The sequence below is a fragment of the Lissotriton vulgaris genome, chromosome 10, assembly GCF_964263255.1.
Source record: "Lissotriton vulgaris chromosome 10, aLisVul1.2, whole genome shotgun sequence".
In the NCBI taxonomy this organism is placed as follows: domain Eukaryota; kingdom Metazoa; phylum Chordata; class Amphibia; order Caudata; family Salamandridae; genus Lissotriton; species Lissotriton vulgaris.
In genome coordinates this window covers 105955313-105970171 of record NC_141698.1, presented here as the reverse complement: position 1 = coordinate 105970171, position 14859 = coordinate 105955313, and the positions used below count along the sequence as shown (strand labels likewise).

General features: G+C 43.2%; 1 protein-coding gene across 3 annotated transcripts in view; it reads left to right on the top strand.

Moving 5' to 3' along the window:
• The window catches only part of SNX8 (sorting nexin 8), a 167309-nt gene that overhangs the window by 110482 nt on the left and 41968 nt on the right, over positions 1 to 14859 (top strand). For all 3 annotated transcript variants that reach the window (XM_086940614.1, XM_086940615.1, XM_086940616.1), the window contains exon 5: positions 5164 to 5244. In XM_086940614.1, coding sequence (XP_086796740.1) covers positions 5164 to 5244 — 81 coding nt within the window. The remainder of the gene's footprint in view (positions 1 to 5163; positions 5245 to 14859) is intronic.

Here is a 14859-nt window from a genome sequence, read left to right as displayed (position 1 = left end):
TCCGTGAGCGGAACAGAATTTACCGCCCAGGCCTACTATTAGGAAGGGACGCCTTCGGAACACCTCTTCCAATAGCGAGTCGCTAATCCTATTTAGCGACTCGCTAATTATGGTTAGTACATGGCCCTTTTGTATTTTGCATACGCAAACGGGCCACAAAACCGTTTGCACTTGCATAATAGGCCCTTGGCCTCTCATATAAGACATTCATGCATTGTAACTTGCATATTTCAGTAAGTGTTTAATTACTTCCTTAGCTGTTCATTGAAGTCCACAATTTTAAATGTTATATCCAAGGGGTGCTGCACATTCCCTGTCTGATCATATTGCTCCTCTAAACTTTAAATCTTTTGTTCTAGTCTATCAAGACAGGTATGTGGCGCCAGTTAACGTATTTATTGATTATTTCTGTACTGTATCCCATATTTCCCGGTTCACTCACGCATAATCACTTCCTTAAAACCTACCCCATACCCTCCTCGGCATAGTTACCTTCCCGAACGAAATTGGTCTTTGGTCAATGAAATATAAAAACGTATTTCAATATGTTAATCAAAATGTTATTAATCAGAAATCATTATTAAATGCACTTCAAATGATCATGTGCCTCATAATCAAGATAGCTTTTATTGATTATCTATTGATCAGGAGAACACAGCTATTGATCTGCTTTGTTCATTCAGTGACAAAAGTTGCACTCCTTGGATATGTTACTCACACAAAATATTGGTTCTAAATATAGTTTGTGTAGGAAACTGGCTCTGTATATACTATACCAAAGAAAGGTATAGTGTGCAGAGATTCCAGGGAGTCCCCAGAGGTGTAGCAGAGGCTAAATTAGTTAATTGCTAACCGCTCTCTTTGTGGTAGTGTAGGCTTATCTAAAGGGTGTGTTAAGCATTTATTGTAATCACTCAATCCAGGACTGATAGCAATTAAGTATGTATAAAAAAGATATACTTATGTTTTATTTTAGAACCATGCAGGGCTTGGCACAGGTGAGTAATATATACTTTCTAAATGCAAGACTGTTCAAGGTAATGCAGTTCTGCTTGAAATTAAATTTGTTACAAGTTTGTATCCATTTTCAATGCAGTATGTATCATACAATAAATACTTTTAGATCACGTTTGAGGTACTTTGGATTACTTTGAGTACTGGGGTGGTATGCCTAGATACCACACTTTATTTCTACATACAAGGTAAGTACAACATTTTATACTTTGCAATTGAGTTCACTTTTCTCCATATATTAGCAGTTCCACACTTAAAACATTTTGAGGCCCCAAACCCTTCAACTTGGGTTCCTAGGGGAAAAAATGGTTATCAGTTTTGGAGGTAAGTACTCGACTCTCGAAGGTGAGCTTTGGGGGTTAATACCAAGGTTACCCATGGTCTAGATGGGCACTCAAGTTGCACCACCAGTGGCACTGAGGCGGCTGAGTGCAGAGTGCATGGGCCCAACGTTAGCCAATGGGGCTAGGGGCCTTCAGTTAGGGACTGCTTTCTAGCAGGCCACTTGGTTGTGGGAACCGAGCTCCTGGGATTAAGGTCAGCACTGCAAGGGCCAATGACCAGGATGGGCTTTGTTTCTGGATCCAGAGTGCGGAGGCTCTCTACCAGGGGTCCAGAAACCTGTCTGGTGGTGGCAGGAACCACACCAAGGCTAGCCAATTTTTAGGGGGCATCTCTAAGGTGCCCTCTGAGTGCATTTCACATTAAATCCCACCCTGGCATCAGTGTGGGTTTAATGTGCTGAGAAGTTTGCTATAAAACTTCCCAGTTTTTAGTAAAGCCATTATGGAACTTAGGAGTTCGTCGTGACCAACTCCCAGACCATATTCTCTTCATGGCTTTACTACACTTACAATGTCTGAGAATGGTCTTAAACACTGTAAGGGTACAGAGTTCATGCTTCTGTACCCTCAACCTAGGGCTAATGCACACTGCCAAAGAGGAGACTTACCTAGGCCTTAGGCAGTAGATTGCAGGCATGGCACACAGGCATGTGTGCCGTGTTGACTATTCACTTTTCTCTGCACCAAAACATGCAGCCTGCAGTGGCAGTGTGTGTGGGTTAAGTTGCAGGGCCTCTAAGGGTGGCACAATAGGTGCTGCATGGTGTTTTTACAAGGACCTTACCTGTGGCCAGGGATGTGCCAATTGTGTATACAAAGTTACAGTCTTTTGAAAGCACACAGGCTCTGGGAACCTGATTGGCAAGGACCAAGGGCACATCAAGTCAGGTTGCATCAGATGTCAAGCAAAAACGTAGGGGGTAACCATGCAAAAAGAGGCACTTTACTACAGTTTGTAAATAATGAGATGTAATAAAGGCCACTTTTAAAGTCTCACTATATTTGTCCAATGATTTAATACAACTCAGATGCTCTTTAAGTAATGCAATCTAAAACACCATGAAGTCACAATTGCACACATACAAATAAATGTATAGATCTATCTAAATTGAAAAAAACACAGTTGATGGACAGAATGCGGAACACTGTCTTACATTCACCCCAGTACAAAGATCTTGGCCTAAATCCATCGTTTCTTTGCACTCCACACCACCCTAGGTCAGACAATGGCTATATGCAAATCAGCCTTGACCCTGTGCCTCATGGGAACAGTCCAGCCCGAACTACCAATCTATCTAAATACATCTATAGCTATGTTTGTCTATCAATAAATATTACACAGAAGCTGTTACCACTATGTAGTTATGATTTATAAAGCATTTTTTGGTTTGCGTAGAACTTTGATGCCTTTTGACGAAACTTCACAAAACTTTGAAAGAAAAAGACCTTCCTCCTCCGCTTCTTCCTGGATACTTTTGGGGTGATTCGTGAAGTGGGGGCAGAGAAAAAGGGGGTGGTCTCAAAACCTATTTTCTCATTTTATTTTTCTATAGGAAAATTAAATCGCAATACCGCAAAACCTCCTGAACAAATTTACAGCAAACTTGGTAGGAAGGATGATCTAGGTCGAGAAAACGTGCATTTTGTGATTTGGTGTAAATCCTTTTAAGCAGTTTTTGAGAAATTAAGGGTAAACAATATAGAGATTTCACATGGCGGAGGGTCCACTGAGACGACATCTCCAGGCAAGATCTGATTGGGTGCCACCACATTAACAACGATGTTGTGGCAGTAGTGCTTAATTTGAGCCGGTGGTTTCTGGTGCTCAGCACCGGCACTTAATCATCAACTCAGGTGCTTTTCAGGAGCAGCAATTAAGGACACATTAATTTACGGGGAGATTAAGTGATTTGCCCAGAATCACAGGATGTTGAGCCGATGCCAGACTCTAACCTGGTTCCCCAGTTCCAAAGTTGACAGCTCTGGCCATTAGGCCACATCCTCCCCCCCCCTTTCATGGTTCTGTAGTTGGTTCTGTTTTGGGCGGCGCTAGCAGGAGAAATGGGCTGGTGCAAGCTGCTTCTTGACAAGATCCCCGGAACTTATTTTTTTACAAAGTTCCCACTGGGTGTCAGCGATCTTAAAATGAGTCCTGAATCTTAGAAAAAAGGTTAAACAATGCTATAAGGGGGGCAGAGTAGGGATACTCTACCCCCACTAGGCCAGGTGAAGGGGGTCCCTGGAGGTCTCCATCCACAGCCAAAAGCACAACACCTTGGGGAGGGCCAGGGGTTGAGGTCGAAGGGGTGCTGCATATTGTATGTTTAGGGGAGGGAGGGAATGGCTTCCCTCTCGGACCCAGCGTACTTCTTTTGTCCCGAGGATCCTATCCCTAGAACACTGTTACCATGTCCGCAGGGATAACCTCTCTGGGAGCAGACATTAGTTTTCTTGGCCCCGCTCTTATAAGCAGGAAAACTGAGATTGCGAATGCGATCAGAGCATGTAAAATGCCTGTCCAGAATGTGTGTGTTTTGGGGAAGCGCAGGGTCCCCAGGGCCTGTAAAGACTTGGGGAGAGGGGACAAACTCCCCCTTCCCTTAAAATAAGAATAAGGCCCTTGAGCATGGGGTTTCCGGGACCTGAAAATGCCCCCCCCCCCCCCCCCCGCCCCAGTAAAAAAAATGATCCTGAACTTTATACAGATAAAAGAATGAAGGGTGCTAAATATGTAGTTAAACTGATGTACCTTGACTTTTCCCCTTCCTGAAAAAGAAGATATGCCTTGCCAGATCTGCTACAAAGTGGAGACTAAGGAACTCATTAAAATCACGGGGAAGATGGAACTCTGTCGGAAAGCGGTAGGAGTTCCCTTCCCATCTACATTATGGAACTCCTGCTTTATTTTTAACTTCAAGTGGATCATAGTTTCACAACAGTGGAGTCTACCCTGTCTCTGCCACGGTCAGACTCCTCCGAGGGTCTTAAGGACTCTGGTAGGTTTGCCTTTGTCTGCCCGCCTAATTTAGATGGGCAGATATACAGCTGTCTTGTACTGCCCGTCACTCACAACCAAGAAAAACTTGACAGTAAGGGGCACTGAAACGTGCACAGTGCCCTCTTCATCATGGTAGGAAACTCCCATGGCGAGGGAGGTGTGGGAGGGGAGGGGCAATAATTCTTTTTTTTCCCCTAAAAAAATCTTGCTTTGGAATTTTTTTTTTTTAAATAAAAAAAAGTTGTTTCCTATGTCGTCCTTCAAACTTAACAATGCATACATTTCTAAATCTGCAGGCAGCAGCTCCGTCAAGGAGATGGAGTGATTTACTTAGTCACCGTAGTGAGGACAGGCTGCCCACCAAGATTTCCATGAAGACTACCACCACCGACTAGTTGTTTGTGTACATCAGAAAATATCTTGGAGTTTACCCCAAAAATAAACCTTCGTGTAAATGAGTCTTTAAAAACAGATCCAAGCGAATCGCCTGACAATATAGGATATTGTTGTACTGACTGACTATATATTGGAAAACTGTTTTTGAAGGAAAGTAGCATTTCCATGTATTCTTTAGATCTGCGTGTCAGTTCAAACTTAGTGGGTGAGCTGTGGCTTCTCAAAAAAAAACTTTAATATGTTATTTTAATATATTCCAGTATATAGAAACCCCATAAATAAGAGCTTAATGGTATCAAGTGATTTAAATGAATGAGAAACTGAGAATTGGGAGGGGCAAAGCATGGAGTGTGCACTGCAATCAAAATTGCTATTCATGGAAATATTTTTTGTGGTTTTATCTTTTTACAGGAAGTTCAGAACAATATGCGGGAATCTGCACGGGCAGTAGGAGATGAATTCATGACTTGTAAGCTTGCCACCCGAGCCAAGGTACCACTCTTCGACTGCCAAACATATCTGCAGATTTTTTAATTCTTCCATATAGGAATGCCTGATATTCACGTTTCACCATTTTCGTTTCACCACTTTTTTTTAATGGCACCACAAGTACGCTTATTTGGTAACCAAAACTTATTTAAAATACTTTACTTTATTTTATGAAGTATCCCCACTTCTAAAAGTGAAAGTGGCCTCTCTTCACTAGGTTGTTCTCCTTCCTATCCATTCTCTTACAGAAACACAGCACTCGTGCAAAAAAAGGGCTAACACATATTTACCATTTTTGATGACTGTGTAATATCGAACGATTCTGCTTTATTCCATATCACAGAAGGATTTTTGCACCAGCGCACAAACGGAGTAAACAAATGGGGAAAACCTATACAACATGCATTGCTTATTAGTAATTTTAAAGGAATAATACATACATCAGAAAATACATCCTTTTTTAGGGAAACCCTTTTGTGATTATTATTACTTCCCTCCCATCAGTTACCATTGATTGGCTCTGTCACTTACTTGCTTCCTATTTAATGGCTTTCCTTGTACCAGTTTGTCCATCCCTTTGAGTATATCGCCTCCGCACAATCTCTGATTGGTTGGCCTTCTGCTGCTCGCTTTTAGAGTAGACATTTTTTTTCTACGCTCAAGCACTCCATGAGCATTCATGTGTTTTCTAAGCTGTCTCCCTTGTGTCCTTCTAAGCTCGTCAAATACCTACCCACATGCTCCATGTTGCCGTCTCCCTCTGTTACAACCTCCTTTGTGTGTACTTTCCCCTGTTCTCCAAGTTGCTTTCTAGCTCATGTACTTTTCTACCTACCCCATGCTGCTCTCTCATATGCTGCTTTTACTCTGCCCCACCCACCCCCTTGCGTCCCCCAATGCTTAATTTGTTTTTTTTAAAAGTGCCACAGCCCTGGTCAGGAGGCCCCTGTAGCTTGCCACACCCATTGACCCTGCCAGCGCTGCCAATGATGGTACCAAAACAACTACCAACTGTGAGAAGGTGGCCTGATATGCAGTGCTCACTATTCTAGTGAACACTATGTATCAGTCCAGCAACCCTTATTGATGATTGGTTGTAAGTCAACCTTATAGACCAGCTATCCTAGTAGCGTGGATACGAGCAGTCTAAGGCTAACGACTCGAGAGGGCGTGTTAAGCCAGCTGTTTACCACACATATACCCCTTGAATACCAAGTGAAAGGACACCACACAAGTGTTATGAAAATAAACAGTTATTTATTAAGAATCACAACAGCCCTGTACTCTTTATGAGGACAGGGTACTAAGCACAAACCAAAACTCTTACAAAAATACTTAAGTTAGCACAGTATATACAAATGCCCGAGGGGCACGGAAAACCATATACTTGAAAAGTGGAATGCGAAATTACTAGCAGGTAAGTACAGTACTAATAGGCTTTGGAATCGCTAGGACTTGACTATAGGATCGTTAGATTACTTCTAGGAGACCCCGGGGACTCGGGTGCAGTGTGTGCACTCTCACGCGAGATGCGGGACAAAGTCTATGGTAGCTAGAAATTGCAAAGTTAGTGTTCTCGGGCGAACCCGACCTGGTAGGAAGAAAACGAAAGTAGATTCTGACCCTTGGATAGTGAGGCTATGCTGGGGCACCGAAATGCCGAAGTTACCTAGCCCAGGGGCTGCAGCTGCATAGGACTCAAAAGACGTCGGGAATCCTCGTTGACGGACCAGGAGCCTGGAAGAAAGAAGTTGCTGGCAGGCGACCAGTGAAGAAAGTTCGGTGGATCCAAGCCTGGATCGATGGAAGATGACACCTGAAAGCAGAGGGGACCAAGTTCGAGACTACTAGCCAGTAGTCAGTGGGCACCAGGAGGGCACCGGATGGTAGCCACCTCGACAAGGCGTGTGGGTGACGCTGTGCTCGAAGATCTCACGGACCAGGAGGCGTTGTCGGCGACCAGGAAGGAGGATCGAGCTGTCCCACGAAGATAGAAGCTGTCGGCGTCGCTGGACCCAGGATTGGGCAACAAAGCCTTGGCAAATTCAAGCCCACGCGGTGGACCTAAAATGGCGTCTGGAGTGGACCAGGAGGGTCCGGGGTGCCTCTCTTCAAGAAGGAAGCAAGGGCCAGTCTGGAGCAACCAGACCAGCAGCAGTGATGTCGTCGGGCGTCGTTCAGAAGGCCACAAGCCAGCCGGCTAGTAGCCAAACAACGCAGTGCACAGCAAACAGCAGAGGGGCCCCACGCAGATCGTGGAGATGCAGGGAGGCTGACCTTGGGTGCTGGAGCTGCGCAGGGTCGGGGCTTCTTGGACCCCAAAGCACTCACCCGTGGAGGACACGGTGGGCTTGTTGTAAAGATGTCGTGCAGTCTTGGCGATCGTCGGTCCCTCGAGGTCTCGTCGCACTCACGGTTCTCAGCTTGGCTGTAGAGGTGAGTAGAGGTCAGAGGTGCCAGGGAAGCCGGGTCTCGTCGAGCTGGGTCGTCGGATTCGTGATGAAGGACTTGCAGCAGACCGCAGTGTTCTTTAGGATGGTGCCTGCGGATGCAGGGTGACTACTCCTTAGCCACAAGGGAGAATCTTGATGAAGAAATCGTGAAGTCCTTTCGCAGAAAGTCGTGTCTTGATTCCAAAGATGATCTAATTTGAACAGGGGGCCCGCTCCCATCTTTATACTAAAAAAGGGGGCTGACCCGGTGACTAGGTCCTGCCTATGGGTGGGACTAGGAGGGGGGTGGTTACACCCCTCTGCCTTGCCGGACTTCCCCAGGCCAGGGGCTGGTGTGCCCCTGGAACTGGTTCAGACCGGCCTATGCGTAGTGAGCACCGGGGTGCCACTCAGCAGTCACCTTCCTGTAAAGCCCTGCCTACCCAGGATACACAAAACCATGTCTGGGATGGTGCTAGCACCGCCCCGGACAGGAAACCCTTTGTCCAGGCCTCCCTCGCTGGAAGGACTCCCAGCAGCAGGAGGTCAGACTCGTGTCTGTGGTGGCAGCATCCATTTTGTGGAGCTGAGGCTTCAGTTAACTTTAACCGGGGTTCACAGTTACATACATGTCATGTCCCTCTAGAAGGGTGGAATGCTAACCCCGTCGCCAGAATTGGCGAGGGGTTAGTATTCCAATTCGTATGACACCTTACTCGACATGTTTTGATAAAGCAATACCAAAGTTAGCATTTAACCGCGAGGATTATAATGCACTTAAGAGTATATGGTATGCGATATCATGGAACAGCTATTAGGACTTGGTTCCGCAAGCTGCAGACAGGCTCAGCTCATGCCAGAGCACCATCTCACACGATTCCAAGCACTCTGCCTTCAGGATTGTCAAGGCCTGCCATAGGAGTGACTGATAGGAATCTGTGTGTCCATTTTAGGGTTAGGTATAGGTATACTACACCTACAGCAAAGGGTGATTACACGACTTTGCCCCAGCTGTCATGCAGCCAGTTGTGTCAAATTTAGGAGGCCAGTCAGGGGTGGCATAATACATGCTGCAGCCCCTGGTAGCCCTGGGTACACCTATGCCCTGAGTTACAGGGTCTGATAAGGTGGCCCAGTACCAATTGGTAAATGCACCTAGGGTACATGTTGTAATTTAGAAAGAGAACAGCCAGGCTGTGGGTCTGATTGGCAGGCCCACAGCCAGAGAAAGTCGTAAACCAGTGAAACAAAAGCAAAAAATCTGGGTGATCATAGGATTGCAGACCCTACTCTCCTACACCAACCATCAACTCTCCTACAAGTGTGACATTTCAGACTTTTCCAGGCTACCCAAAGCTAAAAAAATAGCTTGGGTGGCAAGTATTATTAACTGTAATGTATATTTAATTATTAAACACTGCTTTTATGCTCGTCTCAAAACTAGACCGAAATAATAATGATGCATGCATGTGCCTACAAAATCTTAACCTTTTCTTTTTCTTGTTTGATTTAAAAAAGACAAAAAAAACTTTTGGTCATGCTCCACATACTCTTGCTAATGTGTACAGCAGTGGTCCTTAAGCTTTCAAACTCTATAGACTCACACTTAATCGTTACGGGAATCCGGGAACCAAGACTAAATCATTATTGGAATCCGGGGGCCCTCCTGAATCATTAATAAAACCAGGGACCACGGCTGAAGTAATGTTGATGATTTGAACCTCAAAACAATACAGAAAAATACAGAAACAAGCAGTTATCAAACAAATACACAAACTATGAACTATTTCATTTAATTCACAACCAATGTAAAAAAATAAAAAATCATGGAAAGGATGGGGCTGTCTAAATTTCTAAATTGTAACTGAGGCAACCCATCGTCTAGAATATGTTCTGTGTGATGCATTTGCACGAGTTCCATGAATCAAACTGAGAACACAAGCTTAATTTTTACCATAGAACTTCAAATTCTGTAATATTGATAGCGTATTTTATGCAATGCTGGATGAGGTAATGGGGTTCCGTCCTTGGAATGTACGTTCTTGTAACTTAGTGAATATATATTGTTAGAATGTTATACTTTGAATATTGTCGTTACTCAACCGTGTACCCGGTTACATAACATTTCCAAGAAGCAACCTACTGTCTCTACGTTCTTACTACAAATTTCTGGCTATGAGAATATTTGGGTCATTTGATCTCGCAAGAAGGTATCCGCTCCAGGCCAGGTTTAGTGTCATCCATTGTTAATGCACCACCCCCCATCGGCATAACCTTAGTGAAATCTCTTTTGGGTTTGTGCGAGTATTACCCCAGATTTATCCCCGATTTTGTGACCAAAGTACGTCTCAACAGCAACTTATTAAAGAAATGTGTCAAATGTGTGTGGTGCAATGACTGTAAGGAGGCTTTCGACCTAGTTAAGTCCATGTTGGGAAACAGCAAGGCTCTAAAACCTTTTCATCCCGGTTATCCCTGCTGCATTACCGTGGATTGCAGCCAGGTAGGGATAGGGGCAACTTTGATGCAACAAATAGGAAATATTGAGACTACTTTGGAGTTTGCTGCAAGAGTGTTGAGAGCGGCAGAGCTACAATACTCTGTAATTAAAAAGACCTCTTGGCATGCTTGTGGGTCATAGAAAAAAGTTTGTCCATACGTTTTGTGTTGCAAACTGACCACAAGCTCCTTGTCAGCATTTCGAGAGGTGGTGTGAGCAAGTGTTGCACCCCCAGGATTCTAAGGATGGTCGCCAAGCTTCCCAGTATCATTTTGATGTGACCCAGATTTCAGGAGGTAAGAATGGGAGAGCGGATTTTCTTTCTCATTTCCTCTTGGAATCGATGAACATGATGAAATTCAGTGTAGTGATCTTCTCGATGAAGACTGTGAGGATTGTTTGATTGCAACCTTAGAGATACCAGAGTTAAAAATGGGTTCAGAAAAGGACTGGTTAGCTGCTTTTGATAATGACCAGGTTCTGCAACATATGTGTGGACTAGTCAAGACTGGCTGGCCCAGTGAAAAGTCTTATCTCCCTTGCTTCATCCTTACTGTAAGGATAAGAGGGAAATTTCTTTAGAAAATATCATGCGTTGCGATCAGATAAACTCATTCCTCCTCTTACTTTCAGACATACCGTCATTAAGAAGTTCCATGAGGGTCACTTGGGAGCAACTCAAACCAAACGTCGTGTCCAATAGACTTTCTGGTGGCCAGGCATGGACACTGAGATTGATGGGTGGGTTAAACTAAGCATTGACGTTAGGGGACCTTATGACTCTCTACCAGGAGGTCCCAGATATATTCTAGTGCTCATGGATTATGCCTCTAAATGGCCTGAGATCAAGATGGTGAGAGAGCCCAATGCCAGCAATGTAATAAAGTTTCTTAAGGAAGTCTTCATGAGGGAAAGTTTCCCTGAAGTTCTTGTATCGGATAATGGCACACAAATTTATAAGTAGCGAGGAGCGTGTGTTTCTTGAATCCTGCGGGACTTATTGTGGGGGAATGTATCAAGTGGGTTAAGGTTGGAAACCATGATGTGTACATTGCTTTGAATAGCATGATTTTGTTCTACAGAATTACCTCCCATTCGTTCACAAAGGGGACTCCGTTCGAGCTCCTGATAGGGAGAAGGGTGAACACCAGCTTCAGACCAGGCCGAAATGGCTCAAATTTGATTCTGACATTAAGCATTTCAAATCCATTGTGAAGGAAAACATGACACAATCTGAGGAGAAACAAAAGGAGTGGTATGATAAGAAAATGGTTGCCAAATTCGTTATGTTGGTCAATGGGGGCATGGTTAGAATAAAATCATCTCCTGTACATGTCAAGAAAAGTAAAAAAGCAAGTTTGGTGAACCAATCCGAGTACTTAAGATCAAGGGAAATGCAGTACAGGTGGATGGAGGGCATTTGTGGAATCTAGCAAAAGTTGTTAAGGTTAGGCCCAGTCCTGACCGCGCAAGTGTGAAAGACCGTGTTATTCGACAGAATGTCTCAGTGAAGTTCCTGTGTTGCCCCAACGATTAGCTCCGAGAAGGATCTTTAGATTCATTGTTACTCGGAGTAGATTTTGGACATAGTTTTTGTTTACAATTGTTGTTTTGCTTTTTTTTTTTTTTTTATGGAATTTACTTTCTTGTAACTTAGTAAATATAACATTTTAGAATGTTATGCTTTGAATATTGTCGTTGGTTTGTGTTGTTACTGATGGAGGAACATTGACCTCTGAGCTCCTCAACTGTGTAGCCTGTTAAATGAAATCTACAAGAAGTATCCTACTGCCTCTGCGTGCTCACTACAAATTCCTTCACATTTAAATAATGTTTTACCTTTTTAAATGTTACAGTTTGCTTGTTTATTTTGATACACTTTATTATTCTGTTAATATTATTTGATTTCATAAGTAAATGGTGTTGCAGACTCCCAGGGGTTCCAGGACCACATGTTAAGAACCCCTGCTGTACAGCATCGTCAAAAGGTCTTGGCAAACTCACTAGTTTCCCATGCTGAGGCCTATTGACTTTGCCAATGCTTGTTTTAAAAAGTGAACCCATTTAGCACTATTTTTGCTACCTGTGCAATACCGTACAGACTGATTTCATCTTAAAATGTACCTGTATTTCACTTTTGAAAGCAGGGGAAATGTACTTTAATAACTTTGTATTATTTTTAACTCAGCAAATGTAGTGTCAAATTAATTGGCTGTATTTGCCATCAATACTTTTTAGGCTATTTGCTTCCACACAAGTTGAATATGTGCAAATGGAATCAACCTGTTTTTTTTGTTTTCTCTAATCTGAAATTTGGTTACTTCTAACTCCATCTTACAGGACTTCTGAATTTCATTTACGTTTGCTAAATGCATGAAATATTCTTATTCAAAAGAAATAGAGTAATAGCTAGTACAATGTACAAATAGGCGCATTAATTGGTGCCAATATGAAAACTTCCATTATGAGTTACGAATGTACCAGATAGATTAATAAACTGACTCATGCCCCAGTTTGACACTCGGATGTAAATTGTGAGACATTAGTTTAAGGTTTCTTTGGGCTCATGTACATACATAGATAAATATATTTGCATAGTTACCTGCTTCATGCATAAAATTCTATTTCTTATAGCAATTTATAAATCAAAAATGTACTTGCCAGAAGGTAGTAAACCGAAATCTACCCTGTTTTGCTTCAGAAAAGCAGTGAAATCTGAGTCTTAACCCATGGTTGCATACATACATACATATTATTGTGTTAGAACTACTAAATTTGTACTTCTGAGGTACCCACAGACAGTCTGTTTTTACTGTTCACCAAATAAATAAAATAATTGAAATCTTTTTTCTTTCATCAAGGTAGTCCTGGCATCTATCACAATAGAGAGAAAAAATGGTTTCCTAATTTCCCTTTTAGGTCTTGTCTACAGACAGCTACCCTTTGATGTCCAATGTTGAAAGACCTATTGTTTACAGTATTAATACTTGCAGTAGGCTTTGGGCCAGCCCATTGCTTGGGTGGACTCCCAGTCCATCTCTTTTTGTTGGTTCTTGCTCGATTGCTTTTTTTCCACGTATTCCCATGGAACATAGCTTCTTTGCCATCCTCTTGAGTGCATAGCACTCAACGTGTTTTCTTACTCTCCCCAATTTATTTATTTTTAAAGCCTTTTTAAAAGGGCCTTGTCATGCAATTTGCAATTGGGCCTTTCTCTAAATGCGCTTTCACCCATATATTATTAATTTATTTCTTTATTTACCACTGCAAGATGGACTTTGCTATTTTTGAATGCTTAATTAAAAAACAAAAAGGGGAAATGTTGCTGACTCAAGACATATGCTTACACATGCATGGTAAAGTATGTGTACACTAGAGTATTGTTTTTTGCCAATGCTGTTCAGCATCTTCATTAACTGTTTCTTATTTTTTGCTGATGCTGAGTAGCTTCGGCAAAACTTATTGGAAAAGCTAAAAGATGAGACCTATATGCTTTGCCAGTGCTTGATCACTATCCAGTGATTAGGGATTTAACAGTAGGCCTTAAACGGTAATGTCTCCAGTAAGAAGGCCTTAGTCATGTGCACCCAATATAGTGAGTGCCAAATTTATTGCCTAAAAGACTCCTTCCTTTTCATCCACAGCTCCTTTTTGTAATCTCTTTCATTGAAAGGTGCTAAATTTGTGTTGCATCGCTATTTAGAAAAGACTTGGTGAGTTAGAAAAGCCAAGCAACTGTTCTTTCACTGATGGTTCCGCCAAAGGCCAGGCCCTGCAGCAAACCCTGCTTGATGTCATAGGCTGTGCGCAGCTGGGGTGGCTGCCTACAGGGGTTTGGTGGAGGCCCAGCAGCCAATCCCTGCTGAGCACAGTAAAGGGTCGTGCACTGCACAGAATGTGTGCATGGCAGGTAAATACAGTACTTAATAAACAAGCATTGGCATAGCCAATAGGTCTCACCTTTGGGACACTATAAGTGCTTAACCATGCAACAATTGATGTTGTTTCACCAAGGATATTGTGCTGCATAACTAAACACTTATAAGGTCCCAAAGGCTAGACCTATTGGCTATGCCAATTCTTTTTTTTTTTTAAAGGACAAGCAGTGCTATCATGCTCTGGCTGCCACTTAGTCCACTGTATCCCATGTAGGCGCTGCAGCCATCTTTGAATGGTTTTAAAGCCAATTCAAAAGCGGTCGCCAGTGTATGTGAATCCCTTTCTCAATTGTGAGAGTGTTCTCCTGCCCCCCAATTCTATTAAATACAAATTATGTAAAATGAAGATCCCTTTCTGAGCTGAATGGCTCATCCTACCCACGTTTCATGCGCAGATTTGAAATACTGATGGTTTGGGCTTCCCGGCATTCAACTGGTTGGGTCCTGACTAAGGGGAGCGTAGCTATGATAATTTAATTGACTGCACAAGAAACGCATTGTTTCACTTAGAACAAAACACACACAAATCACTGGTTAGAGGCGGCAGACCCGGAAGCAGAGAACGGCCCAGGACCAGGGTTCATTTCCCGACGCGGCAGGGTCGTGGACCAGGGTCAGCGGACTCGATAATTCTCGCCTCGGTGCCTACTCTAACCAGGGATCACACTCGGCAACTCTGGGCATTAGCTTGCCTCATCTCTACAACGGCCCTCCACATTCGCCGGGGATGCCTGGTTTCACCTTGGAG